This window comes from Siphateles boraxobius, unplaced genomic scaffold, assembly GCF_051911475.1.
Source record: "Siphateles boraxobius isolate OS27281-9 unplaced genomic scaffold, OSU_SipBor_1 68, whole genome shotgun sequence".
NCBI lineage: Eukaryota > Metazoa > Chordata > Actinopteri > Cypriniformes > Leuciscidae > Siphateles > Siphateles boraxobius.
This window is the reverse complement of record NW_027509195.1, coordinates 7,455,245-7,483,209: the sequence shown is the minus strand read 5'-3', so window position 1 is coordinate 7,483,209 and position 27,965 is coordinate 7,455,245. Positions and strand designations below refer to the sequence as shown.

The 27,965-nt window shown below is 38.8% G+C and overlaps 1 protein-coding gene across 1 annotated transcript; it reads left to right on the top strand.

The window, feature by feature from the left end:
* Positions 1-19: 19 nt before the first annotated feature.
* fam120c (family with sequence similarity 120 member C) lies at positions 20-27,745 on the top strand. Its single transcript, XM_077214382.1, has 16 exons — positions 20-1,400; positions 4,884-5,130; positions 5,225-5,307; positions 5,450-5,578; positions 5,700-5,802; positions 6,286-6,359; positions 7,623-7,909; positions 8,007-8,253; positions 8,983-9,154; positions 13,268-13,517; positions 13,625-13,739; positions 15,194-15,403; positions 15,488-15,710; positions 15,802-15,934; positions 22,416-22,479; positions 22,589-27,745. The coding sequence occupies exons 1-16, from the start codon at positions 879-881 to the stop codon at positions 22,868-22,870; spliced, it is 3,141 nt and encodes a 1,046-aa protein (XP_077070497.1). The 5' UTR covers positions 20-878; the 3' UTR covers positions 22,871-27,745.
* The last annotated feature ends 220 nt before the right edge of the window (positions 27,746-27,965 follow it).

The window sequence follows — 27,965 nt, the reverse complement described above, 5'->3', positions numbered from 1 at the left end:
CAGATACACCTACAGACAGAAAAAACTACATCCCCCAGGCACAAGGCACATCGCCCTCCCACTTTCCTCAGCTCGCCTCCACTCCCACTTTCTGTTGGTCCGCGGGGAAGTCGCAAGATGGCCGACGTAGCATGAAAGTATGTTCCTCTCCTCAACATGAAGTCGTGAGTGAGACAGAGAGCGAGGGAGCTTACGTCGGGCTTTTGTTTTTGTTTTATTTTAGTTGTTTTACTTTATTTTTCCCTTAATTATTCATCTCATTCCGAATCGCTGCAGCCCCCGATTTGTCTCGACTAGTTGACGCGTCAATCACGCCGGGATCTGAGCTAACTGGCTAAGAGCGCGAGCTAGTTTGTTAGCCACAAACTGTAGCTCTTATAACTGTTAACCAGTTCAGAACATACTGTATCCACTACCAGCTAGAGTTCGTTTTTATTACCTAACGGGCACGTTCGATGGCAACAGCGTAGTTGTTGTTTAGTTTCAGCTTGATGTGTTACAAATAGGGTTACATTTTGATGTTACAAACATTGTCGACATCACAACTGTAACGTGCGCGCCGTTATCCTCCATCGTTACGTTGTAGACTGTGCAACATTATAATTGATCAAAATAGGGAAACTTTATCGGGATTATAATATTGACACCGTAAGGAATGGACAAAGATTGCACTTACACGACCAAATGTAATAAATAGCCACGCGTATCTGGAATTTTACAGGGGGTCGGTTGACAGTTGCATTTGTCGGATGATTTACCAGACAATTCAGGTCTTTAGTTATCCAACTATAACCGGCCAGATCTAGTTCTGAACACATAACCAAGAAATCAACTTCTTAACAAGGTTCATCCATCTCACGCACATAGACAGACACAATATGGGAGTGCAAGGCTTTCAGGAGTATTTGGAGAAACGCTGCCCTGGGGCGGCAGTTCCAGTAGATCTTCTCAAGCTTGCCCGAACGGCTGGCCGTCAGCCCCCACACCATCATCACCACCACCACCACCACCATCCCCATCATCCAAGCTCACTGCCTCCGCCTCCCCCGCCAGCTCGCATTCTGGTCGACGCAGACTCTGGCCTTCAGCGGCTCTACGGGGGCTACCAGACCGACTGGGTTTGTGGAGGCGAGTGGAATGCAATGCTCGGCTATCTGGCGGCTCTCTCCCAGGCCTGTTTGTACCAAGGCGGACTGGAGCTGGTGGTGGTATTTAACGGCACGCTTGGGAAGGATCGTTGGCCGGAGTGGGCGCGGCGGGCACAGGGGCAGCGGCAGACGGCCCAGCTTATCGTCAACCATGTCGGAAGCAAGGCCACGCCCCCTCCGCGGGCCTGGTTCCTGCCCCCGGCCTGCCTGAGCCACTGTGTCCGCCTCGCCATGTTCCGATTCCGCGTGCGGGTGAGTGGCCTGATGCCCTCTTCGAGATGAACTGTGGCTTGTGTTGTCTTTCAATGAATTGTCTTCCTGCCTTCCTTCCTTTTATATGCAACGTGCTTTGTGCTTTTCTTTTGTAATTTCAGTTATTTGTGTCATTGTTAAAAAAAGGTGAAGTAAAAAGAGTCAAAAGCAAGGTCAGAAATATTCATTAATATTAGTTAAACTACTTTTAAATGTGTACTCATGCAAAGTTTACACATAATCTAGTAGTGCTATCACTAACTATTATTTGGGTAATCAAGTAATCGGACGATTATTTTGGCAATTAATCGAGTAATCAGATGTTTTTGTGGTAAAAATAGATCTAAGAAAACAATTGCCTTTTAAAATAACTTAAAATACATGTATAATAATAATGAGGCAATAATATTTGGTATCAAAATCAAGTAATAATATGGTTTTATAGAACAACACTGTTAAAATACACAATACAATATACATAATTTAACTTGTGTACATTATGTAATGCTTTATAACAGATGCCTGCAGAGGCCTAGTGTTGTTACACTTTACAGCAGATTAAATCCTTGTTAATATTGGCCAAATTACATTTAATTCAAATGTTCAACTTAATCTTTAATAGTTGGCTATTGTATTTTTTATATGATAAAAAAACGCTACAGCCACTGTAATTTCTTGAACAAGAATATGTGGACATCAAAACGTGCAAACTCAGAGTGAGGGTTTAAACTTTTATTTTGGAATCTCGATGAACAGTTTGCATATTTAGAAACATACTGATGTATTCTCCTGTGTTGATGTAGGTTTATAAATGTTTTACCTTACAAATCTGATGAAATGGCGCACATTGCGTTCTGAGATGAACGTTATAAGCAACCCAAACTCACTGAATATGTAGAGGTGGAGTTTGACATGCGCTCCACACATGTAAATAATAACAGTTCATGTGAATCAGCATTTACTGTGAACTGAGCCACTCTGAGACATACACAACCTACACGCATGTAAATGAAGTACACATATTAAACCCTATAAATATATTTATTTAATTGAATTGCAGCCTTTGTAAAATCACAATACCACTATGCTATAGTATGAAAATTGTTTCAATTTATTGTGAAACCTTAGAAAACGGTCCAATAATGTGGTAACGGTTTATGGGTTCTCGTCCGTGGAACTCAATTTATCCGCTCAATTTCCATATTTTGCTACCTGCTACTTTGTTACTTGAGAAAGGTAAATTGCAATTGAGGATTTTTTTTAATTGAGAATTTTTCAAATGATCTTTATGAGTCTCCACTCCAGTCAAAATCAGTAGCGCAATAAAAGCTGTTTTATTTCATGTGTTAATCGAGCGTTGATGACTGATGATCTGAAAATAAGTTGATGATTTAAAAGAACAGCTTAGCTGTAGTTAACACAAAATATAGGCTGTATGAAATGTATGCATTCTTATAGTTATTGTTTTGCAGTAAATGTAAAACTTAGAAATAAACTTACAGAAATAAACTTAATAAAAAAGAACAGTAATTCAGTTGTTACTGTACAAAATTGTTTTTTTGATAGTGAAAGTGATGTTTATTTTTTTAATCTGAAAAATGTCAACATTAGGTATAACTGGAACATGATTTTATATTTAAAACAGAAAACAGTGAGGACTTTGCCACTTCATTTCAGGACACCACTGCATGCGACTGGTCACAGGACTAGTCGAATACTACTAGCTTTATTTTAATAACCCATGGACACTTTTGCTTGCAGAATAACTTAATCATGGCTAAGAGTTGGTTGCACATTTTCTAGCTAGTATTTGTGAAGCCCCGTTCAAACCGCCAGCGACTTTGTCGCTGTATGTCGCTAGGCTCTGTACTGTGAAGTCGCTTGTGGGCGTTCGTAGTGCTGTTGCGCTAATTTTATTGGTAGACTGCACGTCTGGCCATATCTCTACAAAATACCATCACAAGTGATATATAAAACTATACAATTTTAATTTGACTAGGAATTAGGCTCAAAAGAAACTGTATATGCTGTTGGGAGAGTGTTTTTATATTACCACAGTGGATTAAATAATTTACTAGATTAACGATCGATCAATCAACAAATTAAACTCACTCATACTGTCATAAATTACTAAAACGTCATTCGAATTTGACAAATAATCAATTTTCTTGTCCCTAATAGTCAACACAATGCAGGGGAAACTGTAAAATGAACTGCAGGAGTACTAAACTTGCATCATAAAATTACACCACTCGAACTATAAATGTATGAATTAAACTCACTGAGACTGTCGACAGTTTCTTTCCATGCATCATTTTATTATATCTATATGTGGTTACAGTCAAATCATATAAAACAGTGAAATCGTCCTCGAACTCTTCTGTCTTGCCTGCACTCGAGACGGTGACGTAAGCTCCACTGAAAAGGCTTCTTTCCTATTGGTTGTCGCTTGCGAAAATCGCTTCTCATTTGCATAAAGTTGAAATTTCTCAACTTTTGTCGCTTGACACGCCCACATTCTGTCGCCAACGGTCGATGTCGCTCGTGTCGCCGGAAGTCGCCAGCGCTCCATTGAAATGAATGGGATCATGTCGCTTTGTCGCTGCGTGTCGCTGGCGGTGTGAACGGGGCTTCAGTGTTGTCACGATACTGGAATTTTTAACTTCAACACAGTACCCTGAAAAATATATATCCATATACAAAAATATATTAAATACAAATTTCGATATTCAGTACAATTATCCTAGTATCTAACTTTTGACCAGTCTAAATATTTTGTTATCAAATTAATCTATCTAAAATACCTCAGGCTTGATAGCTGTGAGTGGGATTATATAATAATAAAACATTTATTATTTTTAAGACAGATATATATTAATATTGTAATACAACTGCACTATAAATTAAAAAGATTATTTTTTAAGCACATTTAGTATTTTACTTTACAGTAGTAAAATGTCAATACTTATGACTTTAATTCTTGCAAGTTCAGTAATTAACCCTCAAGCTTTTATTTTTGTGACAGTGACAACAGATTTTTAAATGCTTCTCATATCTCATTACAAATCTGCGTGAAATGCTGTAGTCATCTGTACACAGAAGTGTTGGAAATAATGTGAATATGAAAAAAAAAACCGGCATAACTGGTGCATGTTAAACTCGCAGGCAGAGATGGAGTTTGCTGCATTTACTGTGAACCGAGCCACTCAAGTGTAAGAACACAGCGATGCCCTTAACTATGAAACACGCAACGGACTATACTTATTTAATATTGAAGAAAATTATAATTGAAATAGTTTCAAATATTCAGAAACTATATGTATTGTAAAATCTATAGGCTAACACTAATGTGTTCCAAGTCAAAATTCCATAAGCAAAAAGTAACTGAATGCACCTTTATATGAATGGTCACAGTGTGGTTTGATCAGAAGTTCAGAGCAATGGGAGCTTGTTACATGGTCTTCCACCCTGCTTGTGGTGTAGGTGGTGCAGACCCTGGAGGACCACCATCAGGAGGTGCTATCCCTGTACAGAGACTATGGTTTTCAGGGTCTGATCGCACAGGACTCTGAATTTGCGCTGTGCAACGTTCCAGCCTATTTCAGCTCCCACGCTCTCAAGCTCTCTTGGAATGGCAAGAATCTGACCACTCACCAGTACCTGTTATCAGAAGCGGCTCGCCAGCTCGGCCTCAAGACCCAGCACCTGCCAATCTTTGCTGCTCTTCTTGGTAAGGAACACTGCAGTTTTCTTGTTTCCTGGCATGTGACTTTATTTTTTAATAACATTGTTTAGTTCTAAATGTGGGTCTTCATCAAAATCAGGTAACCACATTCTGCCAGATGAAGACTTGGCTGCCTTTCATTGGAGTCTTCTAGGCCCAGAACACCCTCTTGCCTCCCTCAAGGTGCTTATACAATGTGTCATTTCACATATTTTTTTAATATTTTTAATCTTCTGTAATTGTAATTGATAATATAGACTTATGCATCCTTGAGCATCAGATTTATCACTATAACCCATTCTTTCAATTTCTTCCCTTTGTTCAGGTAAGAGCTCATCAGTTAGTCCTCCCTCCATGCGAGGTTGTTATCAAGGCTGTATCTGAGTATGTGGCATCCATCAAAGATCTTGGGAATTTAGATTCGGTGGCCAAGGATGTTTTCAAGCAGTCACAGGTGAAGCATGCCTGTGAAAAACATTTGCATTTTCACGTACTACTTTTGTACACTTTTACTGTACTGTTGTTATTTTAAAAGCTCATCCTAACATGGAGACTCCGCATTTTCTAACCTCTAGTCACGTACAGAAGACAAATTTGAGAGGTTTAAGAAGGCAGTGGAGTATTTTTCAGCGGCCAGTAAACCAAGACCTCTCTCCATGGGACCTTCTCCTTACCTCTGTAGGTAGAATGTGGTGTTTGAAGACCATTCACTGTACACAAAAGTTTGGGGTCAGTATGGGTCAACAAGGATGCATTAAATTGAACAAAAGTGACCGTAATTTTAATACATGCTCTTTTGAACATCTTGAATCTCTTATAAATAAAATGTTTTAAGAGATTCAAGATAAAAATGGGCTTTTTACAAATATTAAGCATCACACCTTTTTTCAACATTAATAATAATAAGAAATGTGTATTGAGCAGCAAATCTGCATTTTAGAATATAATGTAATAGCCAATCGGGGCTCAAAGTTTTATTCAAATAGAAAAGTTTTTTCAGTTTTTTACTTGGTGAGCAAAAGAGACTTATTACAGACCTCAAACTTTTGAACTATAGTATATGTTTAGTTTCCACTGTTTAGCTTTCAGCAGCCTTAAGATAAGCTCTGACATCATATACTCATACAATGTTAATTTGGTTTCTCTTGACTCTTCTCTCAGTTCCAGGCTTTGCGCCTAATCAATTTGGCGGACCTCCCGGCCACATGGGGGCGATGCAGCCTCTAAAAGCTCAGGTAATTATTTACTGTCGTGGTTTGCGGCATTGCTGTCAAAGAAACTAAAATCGACACGTTTATAAACTTGTTTTCTGCCAAAATAAAAGCTCATGGGTTTATGCATGTAAAGAAATTAGGATAAAACTAATTATGAAAGTTTCATTTATTTTTCAGTGCATTTTTTTTCTTTCTTTCTTTTAATTTACAATTTTTTATATAATATATGGCTATTACTGCCATAGGAATAAAAATTTTTTTATCAGTAATAGAAGTATTATTACCGTATTTTCTGCACTATAAGGCGCACCGGATTATAAGGCGCACCTTCAATGAATGACCTATTTTAGAACATTTTACTGTATATAGGGCGCACCGGATTATAAGGCGCATAAGATACTGCAGTCAAACGTTGGACTGGGTTGGCGTTAGGCATCCACTAGATGTGCTAAAGGGAATGTAGCGAGTGCGCGACGCCGGAGGCTAGGCGTTTATTAGTAAGCATGAGCGCGCTGGGGTGGACAGGTAACATACATTCGCAGACTGACTCATACGAGTATTCATGTGCGGCGGCTCGCTGACAGCAACAGTTGGCTGTTTTGAATGAGACGACCCGGTTACTGTGAACGGGGAACGCTTTATGAACATTCTGTGACGCGCGAGCAGCGCCGGGGACAGTCTGTCTGTCTGTCTGTCTGTCTGTCTGTCTGTCTGTCTGTCTGTCTGTCTGTCTGTCTGTCTGTATGTCTGTTAGTAAGAGTGAGCGCTCACGAGCGGGCACGTGACTTACACACACAACCTGATTTATACGAGGTTGAACTGGCCGTGTGACAGCGGGCATAAGATGGACACGAGCGCGAGTTCGCGGGCGAATTTAAACGGAGCTTTATTAACCAATTGATCCAATTAACCAATTGATCCATATATAAGGCGCTCCGGATTATAAGACACACTCGTTTTTTGAGAAAATGAAAGGCTTTTAAGTGCGCCTTATAGTGCGGAAAATACGGTATAAGTATTATGCAGTGTAATGTAGGCACTATATCACAACTAAATAGAGGTTTGAGTCCCCTTTAAAGTTCAGGTACAAGTCAATGCACAGACTTTTTCTTATTTCAATTTGGGTTAGAGCTCTTAATTTTGAACTCTCAAAGTGCACCTGATTTTTGCCCCCGAACAGATTCACAAAATCCTTTGGGAAACACTTCAGATGTTTAGTGCTTCAAATCACATTTATTTTCTAGAAACAGATTTCAGCCAGTCACGTTTTGATATTCTCCACAGTTTGGCCCACCCCAGGTGTCAGGTGTTAAGGTGCCTTATCCAGGTGGGCTCTATGGACCCAGCCCTGTAACTGCTCCAGCCCTTTTATGCCAGAACCCAACTCAGCCTCTGCTGGACTGTAATGATTCACTAGTTGGGAAAATGGGCTTTGCTGATTGGTCTGCTCCATATGATTCCTCTCAAGATGGCAACCGACAGCCCAATCATCACACTGCTGCTCCCACAGGCCCCTCCCCCTCATCGTCGTCGTCTTCAGATGGGGAGGAGCATAATGACACCAGCACTAAGTGAGTTCACTTTGTACGGAAACTGTTCATTGTGTTGTACCTGTTTAACTAGCAATCTGGTATTCAGAGCAACATTAATATTCATTTTCTTTCGTAGTCATTTGGCTGACAAGTCCACAAGATGGGAAGATCCCAGTGGACGGGGCGGCAGTGGCTCTGGGGACGGCCACCATGGTAACGGAAGTGGGCCGTCCATTCCATCATTGCTGTCCATGCCAACACGGACTCACATGGACATCACAACTCCACCCCTTCCACAGGTCAGTGCCGAGGTGCTGAGAGTGGCGGAGCACAGACACAGGAGAGGACTCATGTATCCACAGATCTACCACATCTTGACCAAGGTACCACAGTCACACAGCATGTGCTCACAAATAAATGGCATTCTGGGAGAGTTTCGGCCTTAATATTTTTCGCTGCTGAATATGCAACGGCACAGCCAAAAAAAAAAACGTTTTAGTTGTACAGTTTTCCTTCACTGAAACCGTCAGAGGGGTTACTGAATTAACAGTGACTCATTTATGTATTTAGTTTTTCCTTTACGTCAAGTCTAACATAAAAATGAAACCACCTTGTACACATCAATTCAGTATCATTACTGATGTTTATCTCTTCCGTGAGCACTTAACATAGGGAAAAAGAAAAGAAAAAAAAACCTTTTTCTTGAAATCTTCGCTTGTCTGGTTTATGCTACTCTGAGCAATGTTTGAACTTTGTATTCTGAGCACTTCTTGTTGTTTTTGCCTCTCCATGATGACTCGCTTGGTTTAATCCTCAAATGTTAGTCAATTTGGATAAAAGCGTCTGCTAAATGACTAAATGTAAACGTAAATGTTATATGACAACATGTTTATAAGTACTTCAAAAATTAACAATAAAACTGCAGTATATTAATTTGAAAAAAAGTTTAAATACTACTTTTATTATAGTAGACTAAAATTGTTTACATTTATGATGGAAAATGCCTTGAAATATACAAAAGCAGCTTATAATACCTATGAGAGCTCTAACACTTCTCTCTCTGTCCCTTACTCTCCATTTCTTCCCTCTCTTTCTTTTCTGTTGCCTCCCAGGGGGAAATGAAGATGCCAGTCTGTATAGAGGATGAGTGCAACCCTGACCTGCCTCCTGCTTCTCTACTTTTCCGTTCTGCCCGCCAGTATGGCTACGGGGTGCTGTTCAGCTTGGCTGAGACCCAACGGAGGCTGGAGAGACTGGCCATGCGCAAGCGTAGTCCCATTGACGGTGAGAGGGGGGGTGGGCATAAACCTTGTGTAGGTGAGACGATACCAATACAAGGAAAATGTTGTGATTCTCATTGCTTATTTCAGAACAACAGCAGAAAATTGTGCGTTATTTAACACAATAATATTTAGGTTAAGTATTAAAGGGACTATAAGTAACTTTTTAGGTAATTTATGATCTAAAATCAATATTTTTATTCATAAATATGTCCTCAATGGTGTACAAATACCTCTGCCAATTATCTGATTTATCCTCGGAAACGAACAATTTATTATATTTATATACATGGGACGGGTAAGTCCACGAAGGCTTCCATGTCGTTCCGCCATCATGAAAAATTATAATAGCAGAGAGGGACAAAAAGTACACCAACGCGTTTCCACAGCGCGTTTTCATTCAGAGCCAGCGTCACGTAACTGAAAGCAGCAGAAACGGAGGAGGAGAGCAGTGAGAGGCGCTTGTCACTTTTATTTTTAATGGCGGACCATACCTATGCCGAGCCACTGGATAAGAAATCCTCTTCGCCAAAACAGACCAAAAATGATCGTAAAAGGAAACGTGACCGGAGGATACAAAAAACACGAGTGAATGTCGGGATTGCTTTTTCCCGGTGGAAAGAGCTAATGCAGGAGAAAGAATTCAAAAGAGACGCTGCTTTCTCCTCGACAGGTAAATCAATGTTACAGTCTTAATTACAAATTTGTTTTAATTGCTTGGTTGTTTACTTTATTATATAGACAGAATAACATTTACAGTTAAAAGTTAAACAGACGCATTGAATAATACAGACACATAAATTCTGTATGTAACGTTAACAGTTAGCTCTTGTAACTGCCCGGCATCTTTGTCGTCGTTGTATTGACTCTCACTCTCCTCCTCTTCCTCGTCGTCCACCTCCTCGCCTAGATCCCACTGATCCACTGCCTCTCTGTCCTCTTCCTCTACCTCTACTTCTTCCTCTCCCTACTGTTGAATCATCTGATGATGATATCTAACAATGCACATACTTCAAAAAAAATAACGAGTAAACAAGGCATAACTACTAATTACAATAGTTCATGTTTTTGACACTCATTACTTCATACTGTAACATTCGTTTGTTCGTTGTGTCAAGTTGCAGTTTGTTTGAAATAACAAACCTGTTCACCCGCAGGAAAACTCGACGAAGTGCTATTAGAAGACATCCTGTCATAGCTTTTTGGTACATAACAGCTACCGTAGATGCAACACGCATTTGAAAACGCGAGGCGCTGGAGAGCACAATTCGTTTGAATGCAAAATACAATTTCACCGCTAGATGGGAGAAATTCTTACTTAATTTACCTTTAACAAAAAAATGTCTTAATAATTTGTTAAATAATTTAAATATTGCTTCATGTTTTTCAGATGAATAATTATTATTACTTATTATTATGTATTTAAATAGTAATTTAGCATTTATTTTATAAAATTTCCTGATAAGAAAATGTAGCCAATATCTTAAAGCGGATAAATAATGGATTATATCCTTAAGCTAAGAGACTTCAGATTTGCACTGGTCAACATGATGGTTTTAAATTATTTTAATATGATTGGAAAAGGAAAATACAGTTAAGTGCAACATGTGCAGCGCAATTCTTTCATATAGGCTACATGAAATTATCATGAAAACACTACTGTAAAATAATGTTGTGAATTCTTTGTGTACCCATGTTTTAGCGGGTTGTTATTGGATAAACGCATCCAGAAGTTACACCTTCATGACTATTAGTTCACTTGTGCATTCGCAGTCTTTTGTTTTGTGCAATTGCAAGTTTTAAAATTGTTTATTTTGCCTGTATATGTGTGTATATATATATATATATATATATATATATATATATATATATATATGTATATGTGTGCCTGTAAATATATACAGGTCCTTCTCAAAAAATTAGCATACTGTGATAAAGTTCATTATTTTCCATAATGTAATGATAAAAATTAAAGTTTCATATATTTTAGATTCATTGCACACTAACTGAAATATTTCAGGTCTTTTATTGTTTTAATACTGATGATTTTGGCATAAAGCTCATGAAACCCCAAAATTCCTATCACAAAAAATTTGCATATCATGAAAAGGGTCTCTAAACGATCTATTAACCTAATCATCTGAATCAACTAATTAACTCTAAACACCTGCAAAAGATTCCTGAGGCTTTTAAAAACTCCCAGCCTGTTTCATTACTCAAAACCGCAATCATTGGTAAGACTGCCGACCTGACTGCTGTCCAGAAGGCCATCATTGACACCCTCAAGCAAGAGGGTAAGACACAGAAAGAAATTTCTGCACAAATAGGCTGTTCCCAGAGTGCTGTATCAAGGCACCTCAGTGGGAAGTCCGTGGGATGGAAAAAGTGTGGCAAAAAACGCTGCACAACAAGAAGAGGTGACCAGACCCTGAGGAAGATTGTGGAGAAGGACCGATTCCAGACCTTGGGGGACCTGCGGAAGCAGTGGACTGAGTCTGGAGTAGAAACATCCAGAGCCACCGTGCACAGGCGTGTGCAGGAAATGGGCTACAGGTGCCGCATTCCCCAGGTCAAGCCACTTTTGAACCAGAATCAGCGGCAGAAGTGCCTGACCTGGGCTACAGAGAAGCAGCACTGGACTGTAGCTCAGTGGTCCAAAGTACTTTTTTCGGATGAAATCATATTTTGCATGTCATTTGGAAATCAAGGTGCCAGAGTCTGGAGGAAGACTGGGGAGAAGGAAATGCCAAAATGCCTGAAGTCCAGTGTCAAGTACCCACAGTCAGTGATGGTCTGGGGTGCCATGTCAGCTGCTGGTGTTGGTCCACTGTGTTTTATGAAGGGCAGGGTCAATGCAGCTAGCTATCAGGAGATTTTGGAGCACTTCATGCTTCCATCTGCTGAAAAGCTTTATGGAGATGAAGATTTCATTTTTCAGCACGACCTGGCACCTGCTCACAGTGCCAAAACCACTGGTAAATGGTTTACTGACCATGGTATTACTGTGCTCAATTGGCCTGCCAACTCTCCTGACCTGAACCCCATAGAGAATCTGTGGGATATTATGAAGAGAAAGTTGAGAGACGCAAGACCCAACACTCAGGATGAGCTTAAGGCCGCTATCGAAGCATCCTGGGCCTCCATAACACAGCAGTGCCACAGGCTGATTGCTTCCATGCCACACCGCATTGAAGCAGTCATTTCTGCAAAAGGATTCCCGACCAAGTATTGAGTGCATAACTGAACATAATTATTTGAAGGTTGACTTTTTTTGTATTAATAACACTTCTTTTATTGGTCGGATGACATATGCTAATTTTTTTAGATAGGAATTTTGGGTTTTCATGAGCTGTATGCCAAAATCATCAGTATTAAAACAATAAAAGACCTGAAATATTTCAGTTGGTGTGTAATGAATCTAAAATATATGTAAGTTTAATTTTTATCATTACATTATGGAAAATAATTAACTGTATCACAATATGCAAATTTTTTGAGAAGGACATGTATATGATTTATCTCAAATAGGGTGCATTTGGTTAAGAATTAACCTGCTAGCAAAGCGCTCCAGTTTACTGGCGATCATCTGTAGCTTCAGTACATGCAGCTCAAACAGCAATGCACAACATTAATAACTATGATTGGAACTGTCATATTACATAACATTATAAAGAGAACACTATTGCAATAAAAAGTTGTGAATTCTTTGGGTTTAGTTGCCGTACAGAGCGTTGTTATGAGGAGCGCATTCACAATAGGTGTTATATAGATTCTAACTACGTAATTTGCGTCATTTTGTGCAGTTATAAGTTGTAATATTATTAATTTATGTTGCATAAATATCTGATTAATCTCATATAGGTTTCGTTGAGTTAATTAACCCGCTAACAAAGCACATCAGTTTACAGGTGTTTATTCAGCTTTTCATTATTCAGTATTGAACATCCCTAAAAATGCAAATATTTTCACATGTCTGACCAGAGAATTAGCTCTTGATTTGTGTTGCTTTTAATAATGCAGATATTTTGTGCTACTATGTCTCCACTAACTGAGAGGAAGACATCGTCAGAAGATCAAAATCAATCTAAATGTGTCTTGTTTCTGTTTGACTTTACAGTGCCCCCGGTGATTGTAAAGGAGTGGTGTGCCAGTAAAGCTAAATCTGCCCTGACCCCAGAGCTCGTTCCAGCCCTGTGTTTCCGCGAGTGGACATGTCCCAACCTGAGGCGGTTGTGGCTGGGCAGAGCCTCAGAGGACCGTAGCCGTCGTACGCGAGCCTTTCTAGCCTGCATGCGCTCTGACTGCCCTGCCCTGCTCAACCCGACCTGTGTGCCATCTCACCTGCTGCTCATGTGCTGCGTGCTCAGGTATATTTGTGAGATGTTTCTAATTGGACATTGATATGGTTCTTACTCCACACTGAACGACTGGATTAGTAGGTCAGCACTGAATCTGAGTGTGTGTGTGTTTACAGGTATATGATGCAGTGGCCAGGGGGTCGCATTCTTCAGCGCCATGAGCTTGATGCCTTTTTGGCTCAAGCTGTGTCCAACCAGCTCTATGAGCCTGACCAACTTCAAGAACTCAAGGCAAGTTATGCATCATTAACTGTTGTCATACAGTAACCACCTATTATTAGGACAAAAACTGCAGGATCTTTTAAAGCTTCTTTTGTTGACAACAGCCCGTTTACAAGTGCTTCTCGTTACAATTTAAGGAAGATGGGATTCCCAAACGCATGTTATAATTGACACAAATAAATAAAAAATCTGCCAGAAAATGTGTTCTTTTAATAGAAAAGCTCTGATTGGGGATTTAAAGTCTTGACATTTGTCAACCGCAAGCATCAATGCTCATAGTAGGGGCTTGTTAAAACAGTCTGTAATTTTTTGTCGTCTTTTTATTCAACAAAAACAAAGAGATTTTGGTAAAGTTTTTATTTTTTTAACTACATTTTAGTCTCGTCTTTTTTCGACAACATTATTCCATGTTGTTAGTCACAGTTATCGTTTAATGACGTTGTTGTCTCGTCATCTTGTCTTAGTCATGGAGAAAAGGGGTGTCAACGAACATTTTTCGTCATAGATTCCGTTAATGAAATTAACACTAGTGTAGAGCAGCATTTATTGCAAACCGAGCCGTTCTGAGACATTGCCGTGTTTAAGACTGAAACACCCAGCCCATATATTTATTTAATTAAACTGCAGCCTCTGCAATTTGATCATTTTATTTGCCAAGTCAAATTGTGATTTCAATTTTATTTTGATTAATCGTTCAGCCCTACTAAAAATTGACTTTGCTTTATTATTTGGGCAGATGTATTTAATTTCAATTCTATGAATGTGAATATGCTCACAAATATACATTTTATGATGGGATGTTCAATAATAAGACTTAAAAATCAGCATTATTTATGTGATTGACTAAATGCTTATAAATTACATTTTCTTCAGAGAACAGTTACAATTTTTTTGTTTTGTTTAAAGTGTATTTCAAGCATCGACCATTCTTGACCTTAAATCATGTTTCTAATGAAATATTTACTTTTTGTTGAGTGAAATTGTTAAAAGCAGATGGATAGAGAGTTGTGGTTTGAGACTAAAGCTCATTTGCATGTGTTTTTCATGTTCTTATATAACGGTAAAGACCCAGATTACAGTAAAAGCAGTGGGAGGAGGGATTGAATTGAACACTGCACACAACATACCCCATGCACTCTTTATCTTTATATCTTCCATGCTTTATTAAATGTTTGTTCACAACAATTTTGACAGGTTTTTTTCTTTTTTTTGCCTTGTGGCAACACTTGTTGTAAATAAGGACTCAATAGCTCAGCTCAACTTCAATAGCTGTAAGTGACATAAAGCACAATGTTCAAGGCATAGCATTTCTTTAAAATAGATGCTGTCTTTCAACTGTTAGGCTGTCAATCTGTTTTGAAAGAGCTCTGTGAAATCTGAAATGACACGCTTCTGTGACATTTACCAGGCTGATGTCAAGCATGCCGCCGGATCATATTTCTTCTCTTTGATACTGATACCAGGTGGAGAAGGTGGATAACCGTGGGGTGCAGCTGGCCTCTCTGTTCATGAGTGGAGTGGACACTGCTCTCTTTGTGAATGATGTATGTGGACAGCCCCTGCCATGGGATCACTGCTGCCCTTGGGGTTTTTTTGATGGGAAGTTGTTCCAGAGCAAGCTAGCTAAAGCCACCAGAGACAGAGCCTCCTTACTTGATATGTGTGAAGGCCAGGTAACAAACGTATATGTGCAGGTGCAGCTGTTTAATATTTCACAATATTTCAGTTTTTTTTTTTTTTTGACACTGTTCCTGCAGGAGGAACTGGTTTCAAGGGTGGAGAAGATGCGCCAGGCCATTCTGGAAGGCATCAACCTGTCTCGGCCGCCACCTCCACCTCCACCACTGCCACCCCCTGCATTTCTCCCCCCTTCCATGGTGCCCCCTTTTTACCCCATGCATCCTCTTTATCCTCCTCGCCCATTGGGCTCCATGCCGCCTCCTCACCATCACCACCAGCACCGGCCCAGGGCCTTCCCAGGTTAGACCTTCCTCTTATTTAGCACATTTACATTTACATTTTCTTTATTGCCCTTTGGGTGTCACTTAGTAATTGTCTGTAATTCTTTTAGGAATCCAGTCTATACCTCCACAGGGGGGCAAGCTGGAAATAGCTGGCATGGTTGTTGGTCAGTGGGCTGGGAACAAGCCAGTCCGTGGCAGAGGGGGGTTCAATATGCAGGTGGTGTCAGTAGGAGGGAAAGGGTGAGTCCATTCTCTGTCGTAAAATAGTGGCCATTTGTCTGATTATTTATGGAGGTATGACAAAGCCTCACAACAAATAATTTGCTTTTGAGGTCTTATTTCTCCCTGTTTCTCTTGATCTTTATTATCTCTCGCTTGCACCATCTACTGGAAGGACTAATAGCAGCAGGTGGAGATCTCTTTTCATGCAGTGAATATGCATGCTGAACGCATATGTATTTCCTAGGGTTGTAACGGATCACGGTTAGATGGCACTGGAACACCGAGTTGATTCCTCTTCCGCGTTTCCTTGCGCTTGAACGGACACATTGTAGAAACCACAAAGATGTATATTTTAAATATTTACCAAGTACTATGATTGAAGGCCAGTGTCATTGATTAGTTTTAGCCATAAATTATAGCCATTCAACATTACAATACGAAAGTTATCCATTTTAAAACATTTAATAGGCTTTAAAAAAAAAAACTTAAAACAGTGTGTCACTCAGTTCTTTCACTATGCTTACTATCACCTGCATGGCTCTGGAGCGCTACCTGTACGTGTGCCAGGCCATCTACTACATCAGTATACTAACCACAAATCGCCTTTACCTCACAGTCGGGCTCACGTGGCTTATTTCAGTGTGTTTATCGGCAATTGTCACAGCTTTGCTCACTTTAGGGCGTTTGTTTCTCAATTCAATATCGATTCATCAAATCCTATGAATCGATTCAGCCCACCGGCCAGTGGCGGCGCGGTGGGCAACACTCTAGTGATAGCGTTCAGCGTTGTACAAGACGCACTCACTGATCTTTATAGAATGTCATTCTACATAGATCAGTGGACGCGCTTTATCACAACAGCAAGATGACGGACAGTAGCTGCACTCCATTCAAGCCTGCACCACCCACCAGGGACGTCGTTAGGCCTATTTTAGAGGGGCTGAAGCTACCCCAACATGTTCCTAAGCCCCCCTAAATGATAATAAGAACAACAATAAGTCTCCGGGAGTCTCCCGCATATTGATAGCGGCTCCCTGATGTCCGCAAATTAGTTCAAATCTCCCGAAATCTAGTGCTTGCGAGCTCCAAACCGTGTAGCGCGCGCACGACAGAGAGGAAGAGTCCTTGCGTGTGTGTGCAAATGTGCGTGCGTGTGCCTCACGAAGCGCATTTTTTTATGAGAATGCACATTTTGTGTTTCTGTTTACATTTCTTTTATAACTTGAATGTACAGGAAGAAAGAAATATACTTTCTATTACAGTTACATGCACTTTAGAGGTGTTAATAAAGCACCTGTTTTTTACAGTTGTGGTTTTTATTCAACACATGTAGCCTACAATATTGTACAGTTTGTTCTGCTAAATAAACCATGACAGGAAACATCCTGGGGTCAATTTATTCTTAAACATTGGTACTACTGCACACATAATTTAAAAATATACTCGGGTACTTAATTACTTGTGTATTTACTAATTATTGAATCGATATCGAAGCTAATAAATCAATATCGAATCGAATCGAAATCGAATCGAAGCCTCAAGAATCGAAATCGAATCGAATTGTGAAATTCCTAGCAATACCCAGCCCTAATTTTAATATACACTTCCATGCACTTGGGAAAAAAACTAGTAATAGATTAATATCAATAAATACACAAAAAATACATAAAATAGGCCATGTATAAACAATAGGCTATACAAGAAAAGACATCTCAACAAAGTCCATGGAAACACACGTTCCATGTAATAAATCAATGTAAAAAATTTAAATTTTGACTAATTAAAAGTTTCCATCTTCACTTAACTTTAAAACATTTGTGTTTCAGTCCTCTTGTTAAGTCTGACGTCACTGTTTCCAAGTCCAAAAGCTCTATCAGATGCCAACAACAAACGGTGCTGATATGCTCTCATTGTGCTGTAATATTCCTGAAAATTATGATCCTAACCTTTATCTCTATACCAAAATCTCAGATGGTATGTTATTCAGCTATTTTGAATTATAAAATGTTGAAGTCTTGGATGCCGTGAGACTGGAGACTGTAATGTAAACTATGGCTTTTGAAAAGCTTAAATGTGTGACTTGAATCAACAGTGCTCATAAATGGTTGAGTATTTCTCACTAGAAATAAGTTAGAGGAAGTAGAGGCTTTGACCCGGAAATAGTATTCCTTATCTCACAACAAGTAGAAAACATTTTCCATTTTAACAGTGTTAAGGTGCAGTAAAATTATCTGTTGTTCTGTGAATTTTCACTGGTGAATTCCAGTCATTTCAATAAGAATCCACACGATCAGCAATTTCGTGTGTGGTCAAAAATTTCACTATGGGACCAAGTTGGTCACTGGAATTTGCTGGATTTGACCAACAGAAAGCTGCTTGAAAGTGACTTCTGTGAGAGCTGTGCTTCATACATTGTAATAAATGTCACATTTAGCTGTTGTTTTAATGTCAGGGCTCAACGCTAAGGTTTTTTTTACTGGCCCAGTTGGTCCAGTTCAGATTTTTCTTGCTCTGCTAAAATGCACAAAGTTGTTGTTTTCATTTTTTTGACCCATGTAACCTTGGAAACATTGCTTTAAGATTTTCTGGTAGGTTTAACAGGTAGTAGAAATTGAAGAAAGTTATCAAACACTGCACAGTCTTCACTGCAAAAATATAAATTAAATATTGAATCTAGGGCTGCACGTTTTCAAGTTTTTCATTAACCGTTAACCGAGGCCCTTAGCGGTTAATACTCGGTTAACCATAGTGTACGCACCGCAACCCCGAGATACAGACACACGAGAAAGGGGTAGTTCATTTTTAACACCTTTAATAACTGCACAAAAAATCTTTAACTTTTAGGTGGCAAAATATTGTTTTAGGCTACCTAATTCTGTGAATTACACTGCACAAACCAAAAGTACTACTGCCGAATGAAGAAGGGTCATAAACATGAACTGCCCCAGAACATAAAATATTCATTTTATTTTATTTTTCGTGTTCGCATTTATATGGAACAAACAATTGGACGTGGCAGTTCTGTAAGCGGCACTAAAACTTTCACAGAGACCTCAAACAGAATGCACAAAGCCTTTCTTTAAAGTGAATTTCGTTTTGTATTAATTGTATCTTAATTTTAATCAATGTTTCATCAACCAATTACCTGGAAATAAGTAAATATAGCAGACATTAGATAATATCGAGCCGCCGGCGCGTGAACTGGAGCTCATCTCATGAACGAATTCCGAAACTCAGCGTAGGCTATAAGGTAGCCTAGTTGTCTCACAGACCTGATAAATATATCTATATTGAAATGTCTACTTTTAAACACAACAATTCAAAACGAAAGAAAACAGACTGCTCTCTGCTTATGTAATCCGTATGAAAAGTGCATTTCTCTCTGGCGCGTTCACTGCGAAGATCGCGAATCAGCATTGTCAACTTCATCTTTCCAGCTGAGTGAGCCTGGAAACAATTAAAATGTCTCCTTGCTATATTTGACATATTCATAATCATTACTTTTGCCTGTTCTTTTTGACAGCTTTTAGGTTATTGGCAGCGCAACCCAGGCTACATTACATGAACGCGACAGCACCGAAAACATGGAGATGGAGATTTTTTTTAAATAATCGCACAACCTATTTGATATTCCAATTAAATAGGCTACCCAGTTAGGCTACTCATCCCAACCAACTATTAAAAAAATGTTTACTTGTAAGCAGTCTTTTTACATGTTAGTTTTTTTCTGTGAGCGGGAATTGAAAACCAGGAGTGGACTGTTAGCGAAGTGATTACAGAATGCTTAGAGTGGAGAGAGGAACGTGCTTTCGCTCCACTCCAGGCTTTGATCACATCCCCCTCAGCAAGGTGAATACACCTCGTCTTTCCTTAATTTAAGACCTATTCAAACTAAAATTAAGACATTACACTATTTGAGAAATGAAAGCCTATTTACGGCCTTAAAATTATGAAAAGTGAACTTCTTGTGGACAATTCAAATGTCTGGGAGCGCTCTGGCGGTGCAAAAATGTATTACAACTAAATTCAATGCACGCCATTGACGCCACTTAACCGAGCAAAATGTTTCACTCGGTTACGCAATTTTTAACGGTTAATCGGTTAACCATGGACACCCCTAATTGAATCCTTATTAAAGCTACAAACGTTATTCAGTCAAAAGCAGGGAGTGATTTTCTTTCTTTTAATCTTTGATTAACATTAATAAAAGACAGCAGCAGGTTTATTAGGCTGCTGTCACTTCAATACCTGATGCATGACATGGATCTGACACGCATTCGATTTTCTCAAAACTCTGTTAATTTAACACTTTTAGACTCATTTAAAGGAACATTGTGTAGGAATTTCTCCCATCTAGCGGCGAAATTGTATTTTGCATTCAAACTAATTGCTCTCCAGCGCCTCGCGTTTTCAAATGCGTGTTGCATCTACGGTAGGTGTTATGTACCAAAAAGCTATGACAAACAATGCAAGAACAATCATATGCTCTAGTAAAATATATTCTTATCGAATTTCTAGGTTACAAAAAGTAAACATATAAACGTTGTTTTTAGCACCTTCTCTACATTACTCAATAGCTGCTATTCATCAAAGAGCCTGTTTAACTTTTAACTATAAATGTTCTACTGTCTACATAATAAAGTACACAACCAAGCAATGAAAAAAAGCATGTAATTAAGACTGTAATATGACTTAGCCTACCTGTCGAGGAGAAAGCAGGCAACTTCAGCGTCTCTTTTGAAAGCTTTCTCCTGCATTAATGACTCTTGTTTTTTGTAATCTCTGGTCACGTTTCCTTTTACGTTCAATTTTGGACTTTTTTGGCGACGAGGATTTCTTCTCCTGAGGCTCGGCATATGTATGGTCCGCCATTAAAAAAAACAGTGGATTATGCAGCCTTTTAAACTTGCCGGGGCAGTGACAAGCGCCTCTCACTGCTCTCCTCCTCCGTTTCTGCTGCTTTCAGTTACGTGTGAGGCTGGCTCTGAACAAAAACGCGTTGTGGAAACGCATTGGCCTAGTACTTTTTGACCCTCTCTGCTATTATAGTTTATCAAGATGGCGGAACGACATGGAAGCCTCCGTGGACCTACCGTCACATGTATATAAAGATAATAAATTCTTTGTTTACGAGGATGAGTCAGATAATTGGCAGAGGTTTTTGTACACCATTGAGGACATATTTATGAATAAAAATATTGATTTTAGATAATAAAATACCTAAAAAACTACACATAGTCCCTTTAAGACTGTTTACGAGGGTACTCGACAAAACAGGCATATTTACATTATTTTGTGTTTTTGTCCATTCAAATGTGGAAGAGAACCCAATGCGTCACTGGCCCGCTGTCTTAATTGGCATTCTGTGCACGCTTTTCAGCTGTTTAGGGGCGGTTACATTAAACATTTTGTTCCATTGACTTCCATTCATACGCATGCTAATGCGTCAGACCGCAAACGAATGCGCATGTGAAAAGTTTTGCATTTCACTGTGTTCCAAAGTTCAGGTTTGGTGAATTCTGTGCTGCGCATTTGCATCATGTGAAGACGTGTGACCAGCAGAAAATCGGTACACCACTGCGTGACCTTTTGGCTGTATTAAAAGAACTATATTTTTCCAGTAAAGTCAAGTAGATTGTATATTTTTAATATTTTGAGTGTATTACTATTTATGTTAAATTGATGTTTAAAAAAAAGACACTTCTAAGCGTAACGTCATATCACGACCGTTTCAGTGTCCGAAGAAATTTTGCATGCTCAAAGTCTAGTATTACCATGGCTTTAGTTCACAGAGACTTGCTTCACAGAATGAATGACGTCATCATATACTGTAGTGCAGCCAAAGGATGACAGAAAGAAATGGATTCTGCGTTAATTGCGTTAAATATTTTGAGCAGGTTTTACTGAAAAAAAATGCATCGCAAGATTAACGTTCATTTTGACAGCCCTAATATATAATTCAATTTATATTAAATAAATATGAATTAAAATGTGCAGTGTTTACATCTGTAATATAAGCACAAACATCATTTGTGACCCGTGCTGGCAAAATGAGTCGCAATGAGCAAATTTTCAAAAATGAGTTATTTTCACATTCTGTACTAAAAAACTTTCAAAATGATGTATGATTTGTTTTGACCTTGGGCCCCATTTTAACGATCTAAGTGCATGGTCTAAATGCACTTGCTATTTAAATGGCAAATGCATTTGCGCCCATCTGTTCGCCCATGGGTGTGCTGGACTGAAAGCGAGGTGTGTAGGGATTCAGACACACCCTAAGTGCAAGTGTATTTATTATAGTAGCACTTTAAATAGATCTTATTTTTTTCTCATGTATATTTGATTTTTTACTGCTTGATTTTACTTTAATATACAGTATTGGTCATTGGTCATTTAATTGGTCATTAGCATTAATAATCTGCCAACATTTTGTTGCATTCCTAACACACATGTATGTAAAACATCTGTTCTTTTTCTGCTATTGTTTCTTATTTCCCAGAAGGGGTAAAGAATTGACAGTGAAAGCAAGGGGAGGGAAGAAAGTGACAACCAACAGAACACAGGTCAGTCCGACATATATATTTTGCTCTATAAACTCACAATATTCATATTCACATTTGGTTAGCGATGAGATTGAGTTTGATTTGCTTCCTTTCCCAATGTTGCTCGTAGACTTTGTCCTCCTCACCTCCCTCCTCCAGCCCCCAAAAGCTCACTGAGGACGTCAAAGCGGTGGGACGACCCATGGAGGGAACGGGGACTCCTTCACAGCAGCTGAACGGCAGCTCTTCAGGAAGCGCCACTGGTCAAGCCCTTGACCTGCCACCACTGGCCCAGCCAATCCAGTGTGCCTTAGCCAGCAGAGACAACCAGTCAGAAGATGGGGTGGAGGTAGAGGCCCCTTGTTGCCTTGACGACTGCCCATCAGATGGTGCACTACAGAAAGAGGAGTAATTACATCCCAAATGTAATAAGAATGAGAGAGTGAAAGGAAATGATTTAAGGTCGATTGCCTTTTCCTTGCAAAATTTAATATTTAGGGCACAGTAGCCACTTTGTGTTGTCATGGTATAATTTATGATGCTGCACATGCTGGAAACGACAGATGGACAGTGTCAGGAATGCGGTCTATGTGTCACCTTAAGAGCCGGGTCTGGTTTAAAACTGAGCTCGTTTAAATCACAACCCTCGATTGCACATCGCCCTGAATCTGCGGATTCTGGACCTCATCCTTTCCACTGGCCCATCATTGTTGTAGCATAGTGTAAAGCTCTCGAGTGTTTTTATTTTTACAGTTTTCTTTTCAGACCTTAGTACATAAAATGATTGCCTAAAATGGCGACGAAAAGCCCCGTTAATGCCCAAAGTATATTTGAAAATTGACCTACTCGAAACACTTGCACGTGTCAATTTGCACAGCAGCTCCAGCTGTTTTAAAATTTCCACCACACAGCAAAGAATTACACTATTTGTTCTACACGTGGCTGTATCTGCAGTGTACCACATAGGTGAGGATTCAAAGTCAACACTGCCCTGAATATAGTAGACGAGTGGAAACCGTCGGAGAACGCGGGTTGTATTTGTATGTCACAGTGTGCATTCACACACACATGGTAGTCCCTTTGTTTTGTTTTGTATATTATCTTCTCAAAAAGTGATTTGCATGTGGAGAAGTTGCAATTGTCTTCAGCACGGGGGCCACGGGCGCCCTGAGAAGTCCAGGCTCAGAGAGACATTTTTGAGTAAGGATGAGCAGGAGGAAGGGAAAGAGTTGTACAGGTTTCACTCAGCATCACATAGCTAGCCCAACTCTGTTGCTTTCTCACATGTAGACAATCTTCTTTCTAGGCCCACACCCCCCTGAAGATTCACAGAATAGTTCTAAATGAGACGTTTAAAGCACCTTACGGCCGAAAATATGCATATGCAAATTCCTCCCCTCCATTGATTGTATTCTAACGTAGAGCACTTAAAAAAAGCACTTGTTATTTAGGATATTACTATGCTATATAGAAAGCGTAATTTGGTTAATTGATTAACTTCCTTTTAATGAGCAGCAGAGCTGAAGTCATTCCTTTCAACAGTTTAACTGTCCAAATAAACTTTTACCTTGCGTGTTGTTTACCAGTATGACGTACAAATCAACACCAACCCATTTGAATGTGAGAACGGAGTGCATTGTAATCTGCACTTTGTTTCAAAACCGAAAACACACTGGGTTGTCCTCGAACCAGGATAAAGAACAATCGAGGCCTCTGCCAGAATTAGGGATGTGTTCAGATTGAACCGTGATACTGTTTGACATCCCAGCCGTTTGTATATAGACCCAAATGTACATGATCCTGTTACGCTATGACGTGATTCATGGGAGTGATTTTATCAGTGGTCGAGAATGCACACAGTCCCTCAGAGAAACCTGAAGACCTGTCATTTGACATCTCTCAGCTTCACACCGTTTTGGGTTTTAGCAGCTCTTTTCATTCTCTCGTTGTACACGTCTCCCCTGTGCCTTGTGCATGTGTACCATGTGGATGCTTTTTTGTATATGTGCATTCTCCCACCATTGCTAAAATCATTGCAATTTTGTTACTCTGCAAAGTAATTATTGAACGAACCATAGGATCATATTTTATTGTGACAGTCATTTGAAAAAAAGGCAACAAATCGGAGTCTGTGGGTTCTCCAGACCGTTTCATGATCTGTCTGTCTCGACTTGTTTTTGTGACAGTCCTATGAACTCATGCACTTCTGTGTTCAAGACAGTACTTCTATTGAGGCAAATGGGCTTTTAAGTCAAAACCGAACGAAACACCCTAAAGAATAAAGCTGCACTTGCCATTATATTGGCCATTTTGCATCAGATGGTTAGGAAATTAATTTTACTTACATGTTAATGTTTTAAATCCATTTTAAAAAACAAAATACTTTCTTTGTACCAATAATTTGTTTGATGTAATGAATGAGAATTTAAATGTAATAATTAACTAATACACTTGAGAGAGGCTATTGCATTTAATTATCATAGTTTTAAATCTGTACAACTGACAATGTCAAGATTACATCACTGCTTTCTATTGAAGTTATAAGATGCACCTTATTTTGTTAAGAAGTTAATATTATATTTAGTGCCACTAAAAGTATATCGAAAGCTCTAAGTCAGATTATGGAAGACACCCATTATAGTTATGCGACTATGTATATTCTGCAAATTCTCACTCTTGAGGAACACAGACAGACCTGCCCATCAGAAATATTACAATTACCTGAAGCATGCATTATGAATGCAGTTTGCTATGGACAAAATGAGTAAAAAAGAAGCATTTGACAGTGATATATCAGTGTCAGAAAATGTGACAATACTGGACAGACTAAACCAAGAAGAATCTTGGCCGTAGTGTGACAAGTCGTACTTGTGAACTAATACGCTACACGGTCATGTGCGCTAGAGCATTTAAACCTCAACCTTAGGTTGTCACGATTTATTACGAGTTAAGTACAGTAGTGCTAGTTTTCAAGAAAGGATCTCCAGCATGTTAGTGCATATGAACATGCAAACACACCCGTTAATGGAATTTTGGTTTCCTCCGAATAACTGTAGATCCTTTAAAAAAAAAAAATCAGTCCTTTTTAATCTGTGATTAACAGCCGTCTCACTTAGTTGGGTTTTTTTCTCAGTGTGTTTGTCATAGAGTATCAGTAACTCCTTCACATTTAGTTTTAAGTATAATCTAAGAAAGGAACAGCATAAACCGAAATATACAGACACACCAAATAAAGATATAATCTCTCTCTCTTTCACACACACAAAATACCTTTATTATACCTGTAGAGAGACATCAGTTAGTATAAAGAAGAAAAATATTAAAACTTCTTCATATTCAGATAATTAATGTATTGTCCAGGGTGTTAATTTCACTTATAATTATTTGGATACTTAAATTTGCAGTTTCAGATGCTTGGTTCCAAAGTTACCCTCTCCAAAGCTTCTCTTCTCTGTTCTAGATTCGCTGCTTAAACTCTCAATCATACATTTATAGAGATTCACTGAGTAAAATATAGACTAAGAAATATCTAGTTGATAATATTTAATGCCCTGGAAATCAGTGAGCTCGCTCTGGCCGTTGCTGTTAGAATGGCACTGTTTCACTCCTGATTTTTCAGCACTCAAATCTGGTCACAAATGGTTCTCCCTCTTAATTCTTGTTTCTGTTGATTTTTATTCTTGCCTTTGTTTCCCCTGCAGTCTTCATACTAACTGTGAGAGATTTTAACTTTTATAATTAGTCTAATAATCTGTCTGTAAGTAATCTTAGACAAGAGTTGGTAACATTTTCAACAGGGAACTGAGAAATTTAACCTTACCATCTTTGGTTTCTTTCAGTTGTGAAATTGTGTTTTTCTTACTTTGAAAAAAAATATATTATTACAACAGCTACTCCTTTGACCGTTGCTACATTTAGTATTAAAATTTGCTTAGCGGAGATAACTAGATATTTTTCAAGTGTAATGATTGCAATTTTCCTCACCTCTATTTTGTATAATATCGTTTCAGACCACTTCACCATCATGATGTAATTGTCACTTACGTAAATAACCCATTACGTTGTTTTAAGCATTGATTTTTCAGTCTCTTTAAAAATTATTACATGTAAAAGCTGAATTACTTTGAGTAAATCTAATTTTGCTTCCTTGCACAAAAAGCAGACTAAAATACATCTGTGCAACATTAATTTTCAACCAAAGTAAAAAAAACTTTTCTGGAAACTACTTTTCCAGTATATAGTTAACAGTCTTGATTCTCTTTCTGGATCCTGTATATATGATTATACAGCTACGTGTTTTCAGTAAATGAGATATTAGAGTACGTAAAGGGTCCGTAATCCGATTCTAAATGAAGAAAAATGTGATGTTTACATCTTATTGGTGAAAAGTGGCTAAATCTTGTATCGTCCAGTTTCATTGCTAAAATAAAGATTTCTTTTTTCCTCTCAAGTGGAGCTTAGCGATTAACCCTAGAACAGTTCAGCTCCCATGCACATGTGTTGTCCCTCTGAAAAATGTAGCTTCAGTGTAGTCATTGATAGGTTAAGTGTGAACACATACTGTAACCATGCACACACATGCGCGCACACACACACAGCTATTTTGGTAAAGAGTTTGCCTGTGCATTCCTGTAGATTTGTGTCTGGACCTCAGATCTGACTCTTGCTTTATAACTGTTTCCCCTGTATCCTGGCTCTGTAGCCCTTCACTCCACAGGACCACTGGTGTGGTTTCAATCCTAGTCTGATAACAGCAATGTGTTGTGTACAGTGGCCCGCTGACATCCTACATTTTCTAGAAGTATGTAGTAGCCTCTATATCTTGTCCCCATTGCTTTATAGCATGTGCCCCCAAGACTCAATGTCAATTCAAGACATCCATTTGTAGGCAACACATTCTGTCGTCTGTTCTTGGAAAACTGATCCGCTCATCAACACAATCGCATTGATGCATGCATCAAAATCTCAAAAAGCTCCAAAAAACTTGTGAAGTGAAGGGTAAAGTTCATTATTATTATTGCTGTTATGGTTATGATCGTTATTAACAATTTCTTATTTTTAGTATAAAGAAAGCACCTGATTGTTTTGGAAAGAAACTTTTCTTTTTAATTTGTCTTGCTGTTGTGGTCTGATTTCACAATGGATTGGGGAGAAAGCCAAAAGCTCAAAGAAAGATAGAGAGAGAGAGAGAGAGAGAGAGAGAGAGAAAGTCAAAGTTGGCAGTCATGTTTGTATGGTTGGGAAATGACTTACAGTGCTGAAATAAAATTTATTCTTTTAGTAAAAAGGAGTTTGGGTTTTTATTTTCCTGACTCTGTACTAGAAAAACCTGCTGTTATACTGCCATGTTCTAAATGAAAAGTTAATACGCGTACTAGATTAAAGTGGTTAACATTGGTAATTAGGTATCATGAACTTATGATGAAAAATTGTACAGCATTTATTTTATACTACAGTTCTGCAGAATCTTTTGACCTTTATTATTAGATCTGTAGAAATATTAGCCT

Bases quoted from the DNA above. Each gene is read 5' to 3' on its own strand.
- fam120c (XM_077214382.1), top strand. From the start codon at position 879: ATGGGAGTGCAAGGCTTTCAGGAGTATTTGGAGAAACGCTGCCCTGGG. The intron at 5,579-5,699 runs GTGAAGCATGCC...TCTAACCTCTAG, and splicing joins ATGTTTTCAAGCAGTCACAG to TCACGTACAGAAGACAAATT. The intron at 13,740-15,193 runs GCAAGTTATGCA...TACTGATACCAG, and splicing joins ACCAACTTCAAGAACTCAAG to GTGGAGAAGGTGGATAACCG.